Below are 17,660 nucleotides of genomic sequence, written 5' to 3' on the forward strand. Positions count from 1 at the left end.
TTTCTGTCACATCTTCGATGTAATAGTAAAACATTGTTATATTCGGAACACAATACGATCGTTATTGGTTGATTTTGTGTACTTTCTCTTTGTGTATTTTTACATTATATTTGGTATAAAACTTCTTATTGCATATATCACATCCATGCTGTTTCTCTTCTGAATGTCGTCTTATGTGGTTTCGATAACAGGTTCGGGACTGCAACTTTTTTCCACATATTTGACACTGGAATAAAAAACGTACAATGTGAATTAAACCGCAAATTGGGAACGCGTTCGTGCTTTCAACTTACCTGAAACGTCTTACCGTTAATATGAGAATCCATATGAGCTGTTCTGAGTGAAGCCGTTTTGTAACGCTTACCACAAATTGTACACTGGAACGGCCGTTCGCCATTGTGCATTCGAAGATGCAGCTTGAGTTCGCCTTGTTGAGCAAACGTCTTACCGCACTCTTCGCAACTATGCTTCTTCTCCAAACACCTAAGATGCTGTGCCAATGATCTTGAAGTGAGAAATTTTTTGTCTACAAACAGAAGTGCGCATGGAAAAATATTATTTAAATCAAACAGAAACTAGCTTACCACAATGATTGCAGTGGAATTTTTTGGCGGGACAATTCACTCTAAGATGTTGTTGCAGCTCAATCATTGATCCAAGCGAATCAACTCCGCAGTATGTACATTTGTGAGATTCATATTCTATATGTTTGTTACATATATGCGTTTCGAGCCTTGTTGAAGATGTATATTCGCTCCCACACCCATCAAAAGGACATGGAAATGCACTCATATGTGAGAGTAAATGTTGCCGAATGTGATCGAATCCCTCATATTCAGATGAACAATTGCCGCAGCTGTATGGCGTATGTTGATCTGCAACAGCAACACCATTTATGTGGCCATTCGCTTTACAACGATCCAATAGTTCTTTTTCGCTCAAAAACACCTTTCTACAAAATTCACACGTATGATACGTGAAAAATTCTATTAAATTCGAGCCAGATTCATGCGATTTCATATGTTTCAGATGAAGTGAACGTTTTTTGAATGTCTTTTTGCAGATTTTACACATCAAATCATTTGACAAAGTGTTAGACTCGTGTTCAACGGGTCCATCTTCCGTCAAATTCGGTGCTCCTACCACAATTGGATCATCACAAACATTTGAGTTCAAATCTTCTATTATGTTGTTATCCTGTACGTTGTTTTTTTCTTCTGACAATGTAAAATTGTTCAAATCTGAGATCGCATCTTTATCATTTTCGTGGTTTACAAATTCTGTGATATCTTCAGGAGATTCGGCATTTTCCTCAATTAAATCAAGATGTTTTTTTGAGTGATCCCTTAGTCGTTCCTCACTGCTATACACATCATCACATAATTCACATTGGTACTTATCAACAAAGGGTAGCATATCACATTCATCAACAGAAGCATCCTCATCCTGTTGTTCGGAATCCAACATTTCCACTATTTCCTCCGATGAACCGCCAATATGCTTACTCAGGACAGATGAATTTTCTTTTCCTTCGGACGGGAACGCTTTGCGTAATACTTCTTCGGTTCGCTTACATTTTTGTTTGAAAATGTAAAACTTCAATAACTGACCTCTGCAGCACTCACAAATTTTATTCGGTAAGCCATCTGTCTCTAAAATCTGCGATGAATTAGAAAAAAGCTAGGTGATTATACAATTTACGAATTTCAGTATTTCCACATCCACTATTACCTGTAGCTCGACGCAAAACATGATAACATCTGGGACAGCCACAAGAAATCCATCCACTATTGTGCTCGAGAAGATGTTAAACAGTTGTTTGTTTACATCTGTCTGAGATAAACATATACGACACATCTCTTCTAAGTCCATATCCAGAACATAGTTTTGCTGCACAACAGACATATTTTCCATGGTCAGAACAATATGCCATAAATAATTAATGAATGTTATTAGTATATTTGCAATTATTATATTTTTAAATCATAGGTGCTTAAACTCAGGGCACCACTTCATCCACTAGTCACTGGTTTGGTGGTCGCAGGTAGTGATCCCCGATAATCGTTCGATTAATTGGCGATCTAACGTACAAATCTACACCTAGGCGGCGCAGCGGTGAAAGTGATGATGATTTTAAATTTTGCCATGTGAGCTTATGGAAGGTTTGTAGTTCTTTCCACAAATTACAATGTTTTAATCATAAAAGATTGTTTGATTGCGATGAGTTTATAAGAAATTTAATTTTTAAATTTAAAGAAATTAAATTTAACGTTGGATTTACAACCAGATGGCGCAGTGAGTAAAATGAGGATGTTTTTTTTTGGTATGAAACTCGTTCAAATTTTCTAGAAAAATCAGAATTTATCTTCAAATTTCCCGGTTTCATGTATTCTTTCCACGCTGAAAAGTTTAGAAAATCATCATCACATAATGTGCTATGTATATTACGAGGAATGGCTTGTTATAAGTATTGTAACTTTAATTTTGACGTAGGACTACGTCTTTCATTTCTATACCGGGGTGTAAAATCAAAGTTTCGAAAACGAAAGCGTTACGCCGGAGACCGAGATTTTGAGCGTTAATAGCTCCTAAACAACTGAACGAAATGGTATGATAAACAATTCATTCGAAAGATAAAATGTCTACGCGTTATATACTTGTTACTTTTTGATCCAAAAACTTGTTTCAATAGTCTTAAAATTGCTTTCAAAACAGGCTATTGAAATCACCAATCGGTATATAAGCGAGCGGCGCTCGGAAATCCACTCAGTTCTAATTGAACAGCGATTGGAGCATGTTGTCGCTGTTGCGGTGAAGCTCTTTATTTATCATGAAAGCGGGGATGAACGGTGTCACCAAGAGCCTGTTTGTGCACCCTATGCCAGAAGGGAATCTATCAGGAGGAGAGTGATGCCACAAACGGTTCCCTGGGAAGACATCGCTACACACACATACACGCGCGGCTATCAACAGGTGGTTATCGAGTTGGCATTAACCACTGGTGGGCTTCCAGTATCGAGGAAAATGTGGAAATATCTAATCGTTACTGAGAATAATCTGCCAGTTCCTCTGGCAATTTTCCAAATATATTCATGTGAAAGAGTTTAATTGAATGTTTTCTATCCATGTTACACTGTGACCAAATATGTTTCAATCAAGTGCTATTAACAGGTGGTTATCGAGTTGGCATTAACCAATGGTGGGCTTCCAGTATCGAGGAAAATGTGGAAATATCTAATCGTTACTGAAAATAATCTGCCAGTTCCTTTGGGAATTTTCAAAATATATTCATGTGAAAGAGTTTAATTGAATGTTTTCTATCCATGTAACACTGTGATCAAATACATTTGGTTTTGTGGTTTTTCAATCAATCGCAATTAACAGGATAGCTTCAGAAGATTATTCTTCCCCATCAGTAGGATATTTCCGTATCCAATATTGTATGCGCCCGCAATCGATTATTGCTCAGTCGCCAAAAGTTCCGAGCTCAGAGAGTTCATTCCCCTCTAGTTTGCCTTCCAAATTGCCATCGTAAACCACACCTTCTCTCGGTTCAATCACACACAAAAAGCATACTTAAGCGATATTCTGGTGGTGAGACACATTCATTTTTCGTGAGGACATCGACAAGACAACATCGTTGCCTAACGTGCTGGAGGAGGTGGACGGCGAAGGATCGACATATACACGCGCAGAACTCTTTCCGTTAGGATGCCATTCAGCATCGAGAAAGTTCCGGAAAGATCTAATCATTGCTGGAAAATAATCTGCCAGTTCCTTTGGGAATTTTCAAAATATATTCATGTGAAAGAGTTTAATTGAATGTTTTCTATCCATGTAACACTGTGACCAAATATGTTTCAATCAAGTGCTATTAACAGGTGGTTATCGAGTTGGCATTAACCACTGGTGGGCTTCCAGTATCGAGGAAAATGTGGAAATATCTAATCATTACTTAAAATAATCTGCCAGTTCCTTTGGGAATTTTCAAAATATATTCATGTGAAAGAGTTTAATTGAATGTTTTCTATCCATGTTACACTGTGACCAAATATGTTTCAATCAAGTGCTATTAACAGGTGGTTATCGAGTTGGCATTAACCACTGGTGGGCTTCCAGTATCGAGGAAAATGTGGAAATATCTAATCGTTACTGAAAATAATCTGCCAGTTCCTTTGGGAATTGTCAAAATATATTCATGTGAAAGAGTTTAATTGAATGTTTTCTATCCCCTGTTTTATATAACACTGTGACCAAATACATTTGGTTTTGTGGTTTTTCAATCAATCGCAATTAACAGGATAGCTTCAGAAGATTATTCTTCCCCATCAGTAGGATATTTCCGTATCCAATATTGTATGCGCCCGCAATCGATTATTGCTCAGTCGCCGAAAGTTCCTAGCTCAGAGAGTTCCTTCCCCTCTAGTTTGCCTTCCAAATTGCCATCGTAAACCACACCTTCTCTCGATTAAATCACACACAAAAAGCATACTTAAGCGATATTCTGGTGGTGAGACACATTCATTTTTCGTGAGGACATCGACAAGACAACATCGTTGCCTAACGTGCTGGAGGAGGTGGACGGCGAAGGATCGACACATACACGCGCAGAACTCTTTCCGTTAGGATGCCATTCAGCATCGAGAAAGTTCCGGAAAGATCTAATCATTGCTGGAAAATAATCTGCCAGTTCCTTTGGGAATTTTCAAAATATATTCATGTGAAAGAGTTTAATTGAATGTTTTCTATCCATGTTACACTGTGACCAAATATGTTTCAACAGGTTTCAACCAAGTGCTATTAACAGGTGGTTATCGAGTTGGCATTAACCACTGGTGGGCTTCCAGTATCGAGGAAAATGTGGAAATATCTAATCGTTACTGAAAATAATCTGCCAGTTCCTTTGGGAATTTTCAAAATATATTCATGTGAAAGAGTTTAATTGAATGTTTTCTATCCATGTTACACTGTGACCAAATATGTTTCAATCAAGTGCTATTAACAGGTGGTTATCGAGTTGGCATTAACCAATGGTGGGCTTCCAGTATCGAGGAAAATGTGGAAATATCTAATCGTTACTGAAAATAATCTGCCAGTTCCTTTGGGAATTGTCAAAATATATTCATGTGAAAGAGTTTAATTGAATGTTTTCTATCCCCTGTTTTCTATAACACTGTGACCAAATACATTTGGTTTTGTGGTTGTTCAATCAATCGCAATCAACAGGATAGCTTCTGAAGATTATTCTTCCCCATCAGTAGGATATTTCCGTATCCAATATTGGATGCATAAAACCTTGTGCCTCCAACGTAACGCTCTCGTTTTCGAAGTTCTCCAAATATTCATTCATTCAGAATGAATTCAGATTCAACTTCATACAAATGATCTCTATATCAACGAGAGTCCTACGTCACCCTTGCGGTTATACCATAGATATAACCCACTTCCTGTTTTTTTCAACTAAGTAAACGATGAATAGGGTGTTTTGCGCTAAAAATACTGCAAATCCTTCTCGTATCGGCCCCTACATAATCAATGATATCAGCCAATTTGATATGATATCGATTTCATCGCAATTATCCATAGTATCAATAACCAGTATGCATCATCAAACCTAAAATTTCCGAAGATTATCTATGACTTTGGTAAAATCGCTTGTTGAAACCATCGGCAATATACAAAACAATAATTTTCTAACCATATACTGACGACATTTAGTGGCTGAAATGAATCTAAATAAAAATAAAATTAATAATTGACGAATTTACGTAAAGCTGAATCAGCTCATGCGACATCTACATTAGAACTGAGAACCACAAAAGTGAGGGTGTTTGTTTATTTTACGCACTGAAAAGCAATATTCGGAGGTGATTATTCATTTTATTTCAATTTAGATTCATTTCAGCCATTGAATGTCATCAGCATATGGTAAGAAAGTTGGAGTTTTATATATTTACGATGGTTTCAACACGCGATTTGACCAAAGTCATAGATAATCTTCGAAAATTTTAAGTTTGATAATGCATACCGGTTATTGATACTATGGATAATTGCGATGAAATCGATATCATATCAAATTGGCTGATATCATTGATTATGTAGGGGTCGATACGAGAAGGATTTGCAGTATTTTTAGCGCAAAACACCTTATTCATCGTTTACTTAGTTAAAAAAAATAAAAGTTACAATACTTATAACAAGCCATTTCTCGTAATATACATAGCACATAGTAAAATGATGATTTTCTAACTTTTTCAGCGTGGAAAGAATACATGAAACCGGGAAATTTGAAGATAAATCTGATTTGTCTAGAAAATTTTAACGAATTTCATACCAAAAAAACAAAACATCCTCATTTTACTCGCTGCGCCATCTGGTTGTAAATCCAACGTAAATTCGTCAATTACGACCGAATCGCGCTTTTCAGTGCGTAAAATGCTCGCTGCGCTATCTGGTTGTGAATCCTACGTAAATTCGTCAATTACGATCGAATCGCGCTTTTCAGTGCGTAAAATTGACGAATTTACGTTGGATTTACAACCAGATGGCGCAGCGAGTAAAATGAGGATGTTTTGTGTTTTTGGTATGAAATTCGTTCAAATTTTCTAGACAAATCAGATTTATCTTCAAATTTCCCGGTTTCATGTATTCTTTCCACGCTGAAAAGGTTGGAAAATCATCATTTTACAATGTGCTATGTATATTACGAGGAATGGCTTGTTATAAGTATTGTAACTATAATTAATTTCAACTAAGTAAACGATGAATAGGGTGTTTTGCGCTAAAAAATACTGCAAATCCGACCCCTACATAATCAATGATATCAGCCAATTCGATATGATATCGATTTCATCGCAATTATCCATAGTATAATAACCGGTATGCATCATCAAACTTAAAATTTTCGAAGATTATCTATTACTTTGGTCAAATCGCGTGTTGAAACCATCGTAAATATACAAAACTCCAACTTTCTTACCATATACTGACGACATTCAATGGCTGAAATGAATCTAAATTGAAATAAAATGAATAATCACCACCGAATATTGCTTTTCAGTGCGTAAAATAAACAAACACCCTCACTTTTGTGGTTCTGAGCTCTAATGTAGATGTCGCATGTGCTTATTTAGCTTTGCGTAAATTCGTCAATTAACAAACACCCTCACTTTTGTAGTTCTGAGCTCTAATGTAGGTGTCGCATGAGCTGATTCAGCTTTGCGTAAATTCGTCAATTGATGATTCATTTTATTTCATTTTATTTCAATTTAGATTCATTTCAGCCATTGAATGTCGTCAGTATATGGTAACAAAGTTGGAGTTTTGTATATTTACGATGGTTTGAACACGCGATTTGACCAAAGTCATAGATAATGTTCGAAAATTTTAAGTTTGATAATGCATACCGGTTATTGATACTATGGATAATTGTGATGAAACCGATATCATATCAAATTGGCTGATATCATTGACTATGTAGGGGCCCATATTAGAAGGATTTGCAGTATTTTTAGCGCAAAACACCCTATTCATCGTTTACTTAGTCAAAAAAAATTAAAGTTACAATACTTATAACAAGCCATTCCTCGTCATATACATAGAACATTGTAAAATGATGATTTTCTAACCTTTTCTGCATAGAAAGAATACATGAAGTCGGGAAATTTGAAGATAAATTCTGATTTTTCTAGAAAATTTGAACGAATTTCATACCAAAAAAACAAAACATCCTCATTTTACTCGCTGCGCCATCTGGTTGTAAATCCAACGTAAATTCGTCAAAAGTCATGAAAGATTATTTGATTGCGATTAGTTTGTAAGAAATTTAATTCTCCGCAATTTTATATATAAAATGTTATTCTCTTACCTCTTTCAGTAGTGAAAATTGTATAAATGTTGACAAAGGTTTAATCAAGAATGAAAATTACAGAGCAAAAACAAAAACAAGTTGAAAAATGCATGTTTCCTACATGTGAGAACTACCTTCGAAATACCGGAAGTAAAATATACGTGATTTGTTTTTGAATTTTAGCTTACCTTATCATCATTTTCTTAGTTCAAAAACAAAATCCAGATGTCTCACCGATCGTTTACGTTTTGCGTTAGATCGCCAATCGAATACTTCCAACAGAAATCGAATATTAATCGAACGAATACTCCCAGGCAAATGGCAAATGCTTACCGAATTTGTTTGGATGAATATGCAACTTTGACCGGCTATAACAGCGATTATGTTGAAATTGAATTGCGATCTAATATGAATATATTCATGAATTGTCATAGCACCAAATACGACTTTTGCCAAACTCATACGATTTATTACAGACATAGAAAAAGTCACAGAAGGTTGTGTCCGAGACACGACCGCATAGTTGACGTAGGATTACGTTAGGCTATCTGTCGCATGCTGATTTTGGATGTTTGAAAAAATATATTGTTAAACTCTTTAAAAATGATCTGATGGCCCTGAAAAGGGCCGTTTGGTTTGGTTGTTGGGTATTTTTTGTTTTTTGGCAGCGGTAGCTTTTTCGGAGTGCACCCGTGGCCGAGTGGTTAGCGTCATAACTAACATGCCGGGTGTTCGGGTTCGATTCCCGTTCTGGTCGGGGGAATTTTTCGTCAAAGAAATTTCCTCCGATTTGCACTGTGATCACGCGTATTCTAGAGCTTGCCACTCAGAATGCATTCAAGGCGTGTTATTTGGCATAGAAATCTTAACTAAGTACTAATAAAAATGACGCAAGTAATACTACGTTGAGACGGCGAAGTTCCTCTAGGAACGTTAGTGCCATTGAAGAAGAAGAAGAAGCTTTTTCGGAGCCGCTGCTGCCTATTTCTGTTTTTGACGTGGGACTACGTCTAACCGGAATATATGGGGGGTAAAATGAGAACCTGAACACAGAACATGCAGGAAAAAATGAAAGATTTCGAATGCTTATAACTCGAACATTTCTTAACGGACCGGAAAGTTGTTTGCATCAGTTGATAGGGAATATTTCTACGCATGTATCGCAATCAATGAAATGTTATTTTTCATTAGATAAACAATTGAATAACTGTAAAATGGGAAGTGTTATCTAAACGCCATAACTGCTTCGTTTTGATTGGCCCGATTTACGGTTTCCCCAACACAACCATCATAACCAAGCAGCCTTGGGGAAATCGGCATTGCAAATACATGGAAGTATGGGGACTTTTGTTCTCACCGAAATGTGTTCCCTAACACAGACTTTTGAACCAAGCAGTGTTGGAGACCTCAAACCTCAGACCTCAAAACCATGGAGCGTGGGGGAAAATTGGCATTGCAAATTCATGCAGGTCGAGGCATTTTTCTTCCGACTGAAATGTGTTTCCCTAGCACAGACTGTAAATCCAAGGAGTGTGGAGAAATTGGCATTGCAAATTCATGTAAGTCGGGGGCAATTTTGTTTCAGCTGAAATGTGTTTCCTCAACACAAACAGGTCCAAGGTGTCTGGGGAAATTGGCATTGCAAATTAATGCAGGTCGGGGTTATTTTTGTTCCGACAGAAATGTGTTTGCCTAACACAGACTTCAAAACCAAGGTATCTGTGGAAATCGGCCTTGCAAATAAATGCAAACTACGAGTAGTTTTGTACCATGCCAAATCGATAGTGTTTCTCAGATTTCTATGAAAAGAGGTAGTTTCGTTCATTATCGTATTTTTTTTTTTTTCGTTAGGGTGACCATTTCTATTTTAGTGTCGTCCGAATAATTCACTTTTTCCAAAAATTACTTCCTTTAAAAATTCATAACTTTTGAACCGATTTAGATGATCGACATATCGAATTGAATTCAATGAACTAGCCTTTCATAAAAAAAAATTGAACTTGCAAAAAAGATGGATTTTATTTTCGTAATTATTGATTGTAACCGTTTTTTATTGTTTTCATGGCCTTGGACTAGAGGGCGCTATATGTTTTTATATTTTTTCTTGAAAGCTTTTTCTGAAAGGCTAGTTTATTGGATTCAATTAGGTATATCGATCATCTAAATCGGTTAGGTAGTCCAAATATTATGAATTTTTGAAAAAAAATTATTTTTGGGAAAAAGTGAAAAAAAAATTATTTTCGGACCACCCTAAAATAAAAATGGGCACCCTAGTAAAAAAAATATACGGGTCTAATGTTTTGTAATAAAGAACAAAATTACCACTTTTGTCGAAAATCTGAGAACCACTATATCGGTTTGGCATGGAATGGCTGAGAATATGTTTCCTTAACACGGCCCAGCAAACATTAAATCGTATAACTTTGCACATGATAAGTCACATATAATGTCGTATCAAATCACAATCGCATAAAATATCAATCAAAATATCGATCATATATATCTAAAATCGCATAAAATGCAAAAACACGATTTTCCATGTCATCGATGGATTGAGTGGTAACGTTGTCGTATCAAATCGCATATCAGTCCAAAAAGCATCGCATATCGTTATATACGGCTTTATATGCGTGCAAAATATGACATATACGTATATCGCCTCCACTTTTGTGTGTATATGCTAGTTATCTGCATCATATATCATACAAATGTGTCTTGGTTGTATGTATATCGCCTCCAATTATAGCTATTCATACGACTTAATGTTTGCTGGGGGTCTTCTCAATTTAGGAACCTGGTAAAATCGTGCATACATTAGAGGCGAATGAACTTTCAAGTTTAAAGCCTCTATAGTATAAAAAGTAGAAGTTGAAGTTATTGATTCATGCAAGCCAGGGGTACTTCTGCACATGCAAGTTTTTTTTTGCACTTCGAAACGTGTTTTCCTAACATGGATTACAAAAGCGGATACGAAAACAACGCTTTGGCTCGGTTATTCAAGATTGCATTGAAGGATATGTCTTCATATCTTCTGCTCACTGAATTTGTACGCATAATATTTGATTACTAAGCGAAACGTTGATAATAATTTGCTGTGATAACGCCTATTGAGTAAACAATATGCGTACGATGTACATGTCAAAATCGAAACTGAGCGCCTGAAGTTCATCAATTCAAGCAAATTCGCGGTTCGAGAAGTACGTACACTTGAGAGATGCAAACTTCAGAGGGAAATAATCGTTTGATAATTCTTCCGTTCACATATTTTGTCCTAGGCATCATACCAAACGTAAAAGAACTGTCATTAAATTTACTTGTAACGAAGAACATAAACTAGCACATGTCATTTATTCAATCTCTTTACTCACAAAGCAAATATATTGAATTCAATTGAATTCGGAAATTGTTTCATTCAATCAGAAATTTAAGAGGAAAAGACCTCTGTATTGTCAGCTTGTATTGGCCTCCCAGAGCTGCGGTTAGCCGCAAGCAACTTGTTGACATGTGCTCACTCCTTCCTGAGCCACGATTGATCTTGGGAGACTTCAACTCTCACGGAACTGCCTGGGGGGAACAGTACGACGACAATCGTTCACTGTTGATATATGATCTTTGTAACAGCTTCAATATGACACTTTTGAACACTGGGGAAACAACACGTGTACCTAAACCTCCTGCTAACCCAAGTGCTCTTGACCTCTCACTTTGCTCGAATTCACTATCGTTAGATTGCAAGTGGAATGTAATCTAGGACCCCAACGGTAGTGATCACTTGCCAATCAAAATTTCCATCACCATTGGGTCGAATTCTTCTGAATCTATAAACATGGCATATGACCTCACAAGACACATTGACTGGAAAAAATATGCGGACGCGATTGCTCTAGCCATCAATTCCAAAGATGGTTTACCTCCATTGGAGGAGTATAACTTCCTTTCTCGTTTGATATATGACAGCGCGGTTCGCGCTCAAACGAAACCCATCCCAGGCTCCACTTTTCGTCAAAGGCCTCCCAATCCATGGTGGGATAGCCAATGTTCCAAGCTTTATCAGGATAAATTGAACGCATTCAAAGCTTTTCGGAAACGTGGAACCATTGAAAATTTTCAATCGTATTTGGACCTTGAAAATCAATTTAAAAACTTGATCAAAGGGAAAAAACGTGCTTATTGGCGAAATTTCGTGGGAGGTTTGTCACGAGAAACGTCAATGAAAAAATTATGGAAAGTGGCTCGAAACATGAGAAATCGCTCTTCAACAAATGAAAGCGAGGAATATTCACATCGATGGATTTTTAATTTTGCACGGAAGGTTTGTCCTGATTCCGCTCCTGTGCAAAATTGTTCGAGATATACCACAAGATAGGTGCGATCTTGATTCCGAGTTTTCGATGGTAGAATTCTCTCTTGCTCTCCTTTCATGTAACAATTCTGCTCCGGGATCGGATAGAATTAAGTTCAACTTGCTGAAAAATCTCCCTGATGTGGCAAAACATCGCTTGTTGAACTTATTCAATCGGTTTCTGGAGCATAATATTGTTCCAGGTGATTGGAGACAAGTACGAGTTATAGCTATTCAAAAACCCGGAAAACCCGCGTCCGACTTCAATTCGTACCGCCCAATAGCAATGCTGTCTTGTATACGGAAATTGTTGGAGAAAATGATCTTGTTTCGCCTTGATCGATGGGTTGAAACGAATGGCCTACTCTCAGATACACAATATGGGTTCCGCAGGGGCAAGGGGACGAATGATTGTCTTGCGTTGCTTTCTTCAGAAATTCAAATGGCTTACGCCGGAAAAAAACAAATGGCTTCAGTATTCTTGGACATAAAGGGGGCCTTTGATTCTGTTTCAATAGAGGTTTTGACAGACAAATTACACTCTCGGGGTTTGCCACCTCTATTGAATAATATGTTATATAACTTGCTTTGTGAGAAGCATTTGAACTTTTCTCACGGAGATTCGGCAGTAAGTCGGGTCTCTTACATGGGCCTCCCCCAGGGATCATGTTTAAGCCCCCTTTTGTACAACTTCTATGTAAGCGACATCGACAATTGCCTTACACAAAATTGCAGCCTAAGACAACTTGCAGATGATGGAGTGGTCTCTGTCGTAGGATCAACAGAATCCGACCTACAAGAACCCTTACAAGATACTTTGAACAATTTTTCAACCTGGGCCATTGGGCTGGTTTTTTCTAGGAAGCATAGACCAGCAAAACCAAAGCTTCAACTTTTGGGTAAACCGATCACTCATGCTATGTCATTCAAGTATTTTGGGGTCTGGTTCGACTCCAAATGTACTTGGGGGGCCCATATTAGGTATCTGAGTAAAAAATGCCAACAAAGAATAAATTTTCTCCGTACAATTACCGGCACCTGGTGGGGAGCCCATCCCGAAGATCTTATAATGTTGTATAGAACAACTATTCTCTCAGTGATGGAGTATGGCAGTTTCTGTTTTCAATCAGCTGCCAAAACACACTTAATTAAACTCGAGCGAATTCAGTATCTTTGTCTCCGTATTGCGTTGGGATGTATGCCCTCAACGCATACCATGAGTCTCGCAGGCCTACTCCCACTAAAAGATCGCTTCAATTTATTATCTCTTCGGCTCTTCATCCGGTGTAAGGTCATGAACCTATTGGTGATCGGAAATTTTGAGCGGCTGATCGAGCTAAATTTTCACTCCGGATTCATGAGTTCATATCATGAATTCATCTCCATGCAGGTTGATCCTTCTTCGTATATTCCCAACCGTGTTTGTTTCCCTGACTACATCAATTCCTCTGTGCATTTTGATCTGTCCATGAAGCAAGATATCCATGGATATTCAGATTACCAACGATCGAGGATCGCTCCAACGATCTTCGATGAAAAATATAGGGGTATCAATTGTGATAATATGTACTTTACTGATGGGTCCACTATAAATGAGTCCACAGGATTTGGAGTGTTCAACGAATTTTTTAGCACCTCACACAGTCTTCAGAATCCTTGCTCAGTGTATATTGCTGAATTGGCAGCAATTCATTGGGCGCTGGACAGCCTCGCCTCACGACCTGTTGAACACTATTACATTGTAACGGATAGTCTTAGCTCTGTCGAAGCTATCCGTTCAGTGAGGCCGGAAAAGCACTCGCCGTACTTCCTTGAAAGAATACGAAAAATTTTGAGTGCTTTATCCAGACGCTGTTATGTCATTACCTTTGTGTGGGTCCCTTCTCATTGCTCAATTCCGGGTAATGAGAGGGCTGACTCATTAGCAAAGGTAGGTGCGATTAAAGGCGATATTTATCAGCGTCAAATCGCCTTCAATGAATTTTACTCTTTAGTCCGTAAAAATACCATCGCTAACTGGCAACGCAAATGAAACGAAGATGAATTGGGCCGGTGGCTTCACTCGATTATCCCTAAGGTTAGCCTCAAACCATGGTTCAAAAGTCTGAACTTGAGTCGGGACTTTATTCGCACCTTCTCCCGACTCATGTCCAATCACTGTTCGTTAGACGCGCTACTCTTTCGTTTCAATTTGGCCGGCAGCAATATCTGCGTTTGTGGCCGAGGTTACCACGACATCGAACACGTTGTTTGGTCGTGTGAGGTGTATCTTGTTGCCAGATCGAATTTAGAGAACTCCCTTCGGGCTAGAGGAAGGCAGCCCAATGTGCCGGTGAGAGATGTGTTGGCTCGGTTAGACCTTGATTACATGTCCCAAATATATGTTTTCCTTAATTCTATCGATGTTCGTGTGTGATTATCCTTATATCCTTATACCCTCCATTTCTTCCTTTGTGAGTAATTGGTCCGCTTGCTATAAACAGGAGAATGAAATGTAAATTCACAACAGATGTACGAATAGATTTAAGAATTGAGTGTATGTGATTATCAACATTGTAATAATTTCCTTATACCCCATCCTTTTCCTGAGAAAAATATGTCACCCTTTTAATCTCGAGTCCACCGCGAGTAATCGGTTTCCCACATTACTAACCATAGATTTAAGAAAATTGTTCATATATATAGTTTTAAAAATATATTTAAGATTTCGGCTCCTTTAAACTTATGTAACTAAGCCTGTAAAAATAAACGAATTTAAAAAAAAAAAAAAAGACGGGTGGGTAATGTCGGGGACATAACCGGAGTGACGTAGGACTATACAAAGGGGACAGCTTTTGTTAAATATATATTTTAAATATATTGTTTTATTTTCTTCTCCTACGTGAATACCTACCTATCTACCTGAAAAATGGATTAGTTTACTGTTTACTCTTTATGAATATGTTGATGGTTCTGAAAAGAACCTTTGGTGTTGTGTTTTTGTTATCACTCGATATTCCCATCTTGTTCGGTTAAACCTTTCTGTTTAGCTATTGCGTTTGCCACTCGCCACAGTGGTGACATATTTTACAGTAAATTACATTCAACGGCACGTCGCATTACCACCACTCAGTATCGGATTGGAGGTAATTTTAACCTGTAATTGAACATTTGCGATGACCATTTCAAACGCCCTCGATGCCGCCTTGTTCTGGATTTGCCACCAAAGCAGTTTGTATAAAGAACAAACTTTTTTCTTCTGCTACCTGATGCCGTTTTGCGATTGCGTTTGCCACTCGCCACTCGCTGCAACTGCCTGTTGTCTTGATGTCCACCGAACCGAATGTGTTCTGTTCCGAATGCGGGTTTTCTTATCGTCGCGAGCAGCTTTGCCAGCTAACTCGATCACTTCGGCGGCCGAAACTATATAACGCCGGCTAGGTGGACTGGTGCACGGGTACTAACGCGCTCGGCTTAGCTACCCTTGCGGGGAACTCCAGATCAACACGGTTCGAGCGGGATTTTGCCTTTCCCTTCACTTTTCCTCCTTTACCATGTCCAGACATGGCTGCTTGGGTTGGTTTGTTGATTTGTTGTGATGCGAACCGATGTGGTGTACGGTTTGAATGAGAATGATTGTTACGGAAGGAAGGAAGGTATTGTATTATAGAGGCTTTAAACTTTTGCAGTTCATTCGTCTCCAGCCTTGAGAAAGGCCATTTGAAAACTCTACTCTATTCTACTCCAGCGCTACCACCTCCGCCCTCTTGCCTTGAGAAAGGCACTCGATCCCTTGCCGTCCAGCCCGTCCAGCAACGATGTTGTCCAGTCGGTGTCCACACAAAGAATGGATCGTTACGGCAGCGGAGCGGGGATTTTTAAGCTGACTGGCTGGCTCGAGAATTACGCATGTGTGAGACTGCGACCAATGTTTCGTTCATTTTTTTCTTTTTCCTTTCCAATCGTGCTTCATTCTATTTCGCTGCTGCTCTGGTTGCCCGTTTTGGTCGGTACGATTTGAGGAGCACAAAATGGACCAATCAAAAATGGGCACATAGTGAATTTTGAGAATGCTTGATATTTCACAATTATTCAATTATTTATCTCAAGAAAAATGAAATGTTATTCGTTATGATAGATGCGTAGATATATTTCCTATCAATTGATGCAAAAACCTTTGCGATCTATTGAGAAATGCTCGAGTTATAAGCGTTCCAAATCTTGCATTTTTTCCTACTTGTTCAGTGCCTAGATTTCTATTTCACCCCCTATATCTTCCGGTTAGACGTAGTCCTACGTCAAAAATCAGAAATTTACTAGCTTTGCGCAGTGGCGATATCGTAACCAATGAGGTTTTACCGAGGTGCGATTATTGCTAGTTGAAAAAACAGGAAGTGGGTTATATCTATGGTATAATCGCAAGGGTGACGTAGGACTATCGTTGATTTAGAGATCATTATGTGAAGTTGAATCTAAATCCATTCTGAATGAATGAATGAATGAATATTTGGGAGACTTCGAAAACGAGAGCGTTACGTTGGAGGCACAAGGTTTTATGCATCCAATATAGGATACGAAAAACCTTGTTCTGAAGAATAATCTTCAGAAGCTAACATGCTAACTGTACTTGATTGACAAATCACAAACCCAAATGTATTTGATCACAGTGTTACATGGAAAGAAAACATTCAAATAAACTCTTTAACATGAATATATTTTGAAAATTCCCAAAGGAACTGGCAGATTATTTTCAGTAACGATTAGATATTTCCACATTTTCCTCGATACTGGAAGCCCACCAGTGGTTAATGCCAACTCGATAACCACCTGTTAATAGCACTTGATTGAAACATATTTGGTCACAGTGTTACATGGATAGAAAACATTCAATTAAACTCTTTCACATGAATATATTTTGAAAATTCCCAAAGGAACTGGCAGATTATTTTCCAGCAATGATTAGATCTTTCCGGAACTTTCTCGATGCTGAATGGCATCCAAACGGAAAGAGTTCTGCGCGTGTATGTGTCGATCCTTCGCCGTCCACCTCCTCCAGCACGTTAGGCAACGATGTTGTCTTGTCGATGTCCTCACGAAAAAAGAATGTGTCTCACCACCAGAATATCGCTTAAGTATGCTTTTTGTGTGTGATTGAACCGAGAGAAGGTGTGGTTTACGATGGCAATTTGGAAGGCAAACTAGAGGGGAATGAACTCTCTGAGCTCGGAACTTTCGGCGACTGAGCAATAATCGATTGCGGGCGCATACAATATTGGATACGGAAATATCCTACTGATGGGGAAGAATAATCTTCTGAAGCTATCCTGTTAATTGCGATTGATTGAAAAACCACAAAACCAAATGTATTTGATCACAGTGTTACATGGAAAGAAAACATTCAAATAAACTCTTTAACATGAATATATTTTGAAAATTCCCAAAGGAACTGGCAGATTATTTTCAGTAACGATTAGTTATTTCCACATTTTC

The 17,660-nt window shown here is 38.1% G+C and overlaps 1 protein-coding gene and 1 pseudogene across 2 annotated transcripts; one reads left to right on the top strand and one right to left on the bottom strand.

Annotated features, from left to right (window-relative positions):
* Window positions 1-2,030, bottom strand: LOC129770379 (zinc finger protein 37-like). 2 transcript variants are annotated; one of them, XM_055773196.1, is made up of 4 exons: window positions 1,732-2,030; window positions 585-1,659; window positions 294-526; window positions 1-226 (listed from the first exon to the last, which is right to left on the bottom strand). In XM_055773196.1, the coding sequence occupies exons 1-4, from the start codon at window positions 1,912-1,914 to the stop codon at window positions 62-64; spliced, it is 1,656 nt and encodes a 551-aa protein (XP_055629171.1). In that variant the 5' UTR covers window positions 1,915-2,030; the 3' UTR covers window positions 1-61. The 2 variants fall into 2 exon arrangements, with proteins under 2 accessions (XP_055629171.1, XP_055629170.1); XM_055773195.1 differs by having other exon boundaries at window positions 585-1,680.
* Window positions 2,031-16,488: 14,458 nt separating this feature from the next.
* Window positions 16,489-16,560, top strand: LOC129772069 (U4 spliceosomal RNA; annotated as a pseudogene).
* Window positions 16,561-17,660: the final 1,100 nt, after the last annotated feature.

The sequence above is a fragment of the Toxorhynchites rutilus genome, chromosome 2 (genome assembly GCF_029784135.1).
Source record: "Toxorhynchites rutilus septentrionalis strain SRP chromosome 2, ASM2978413v1, whole genome shotgun sequence".
Taxonomy (NCBI): Eukaryota; Metazoa; Arthropoda; class Insecta; order Diptera; family Culicidae; genus Toxorhynchites; species Toxorhynchites rutilus.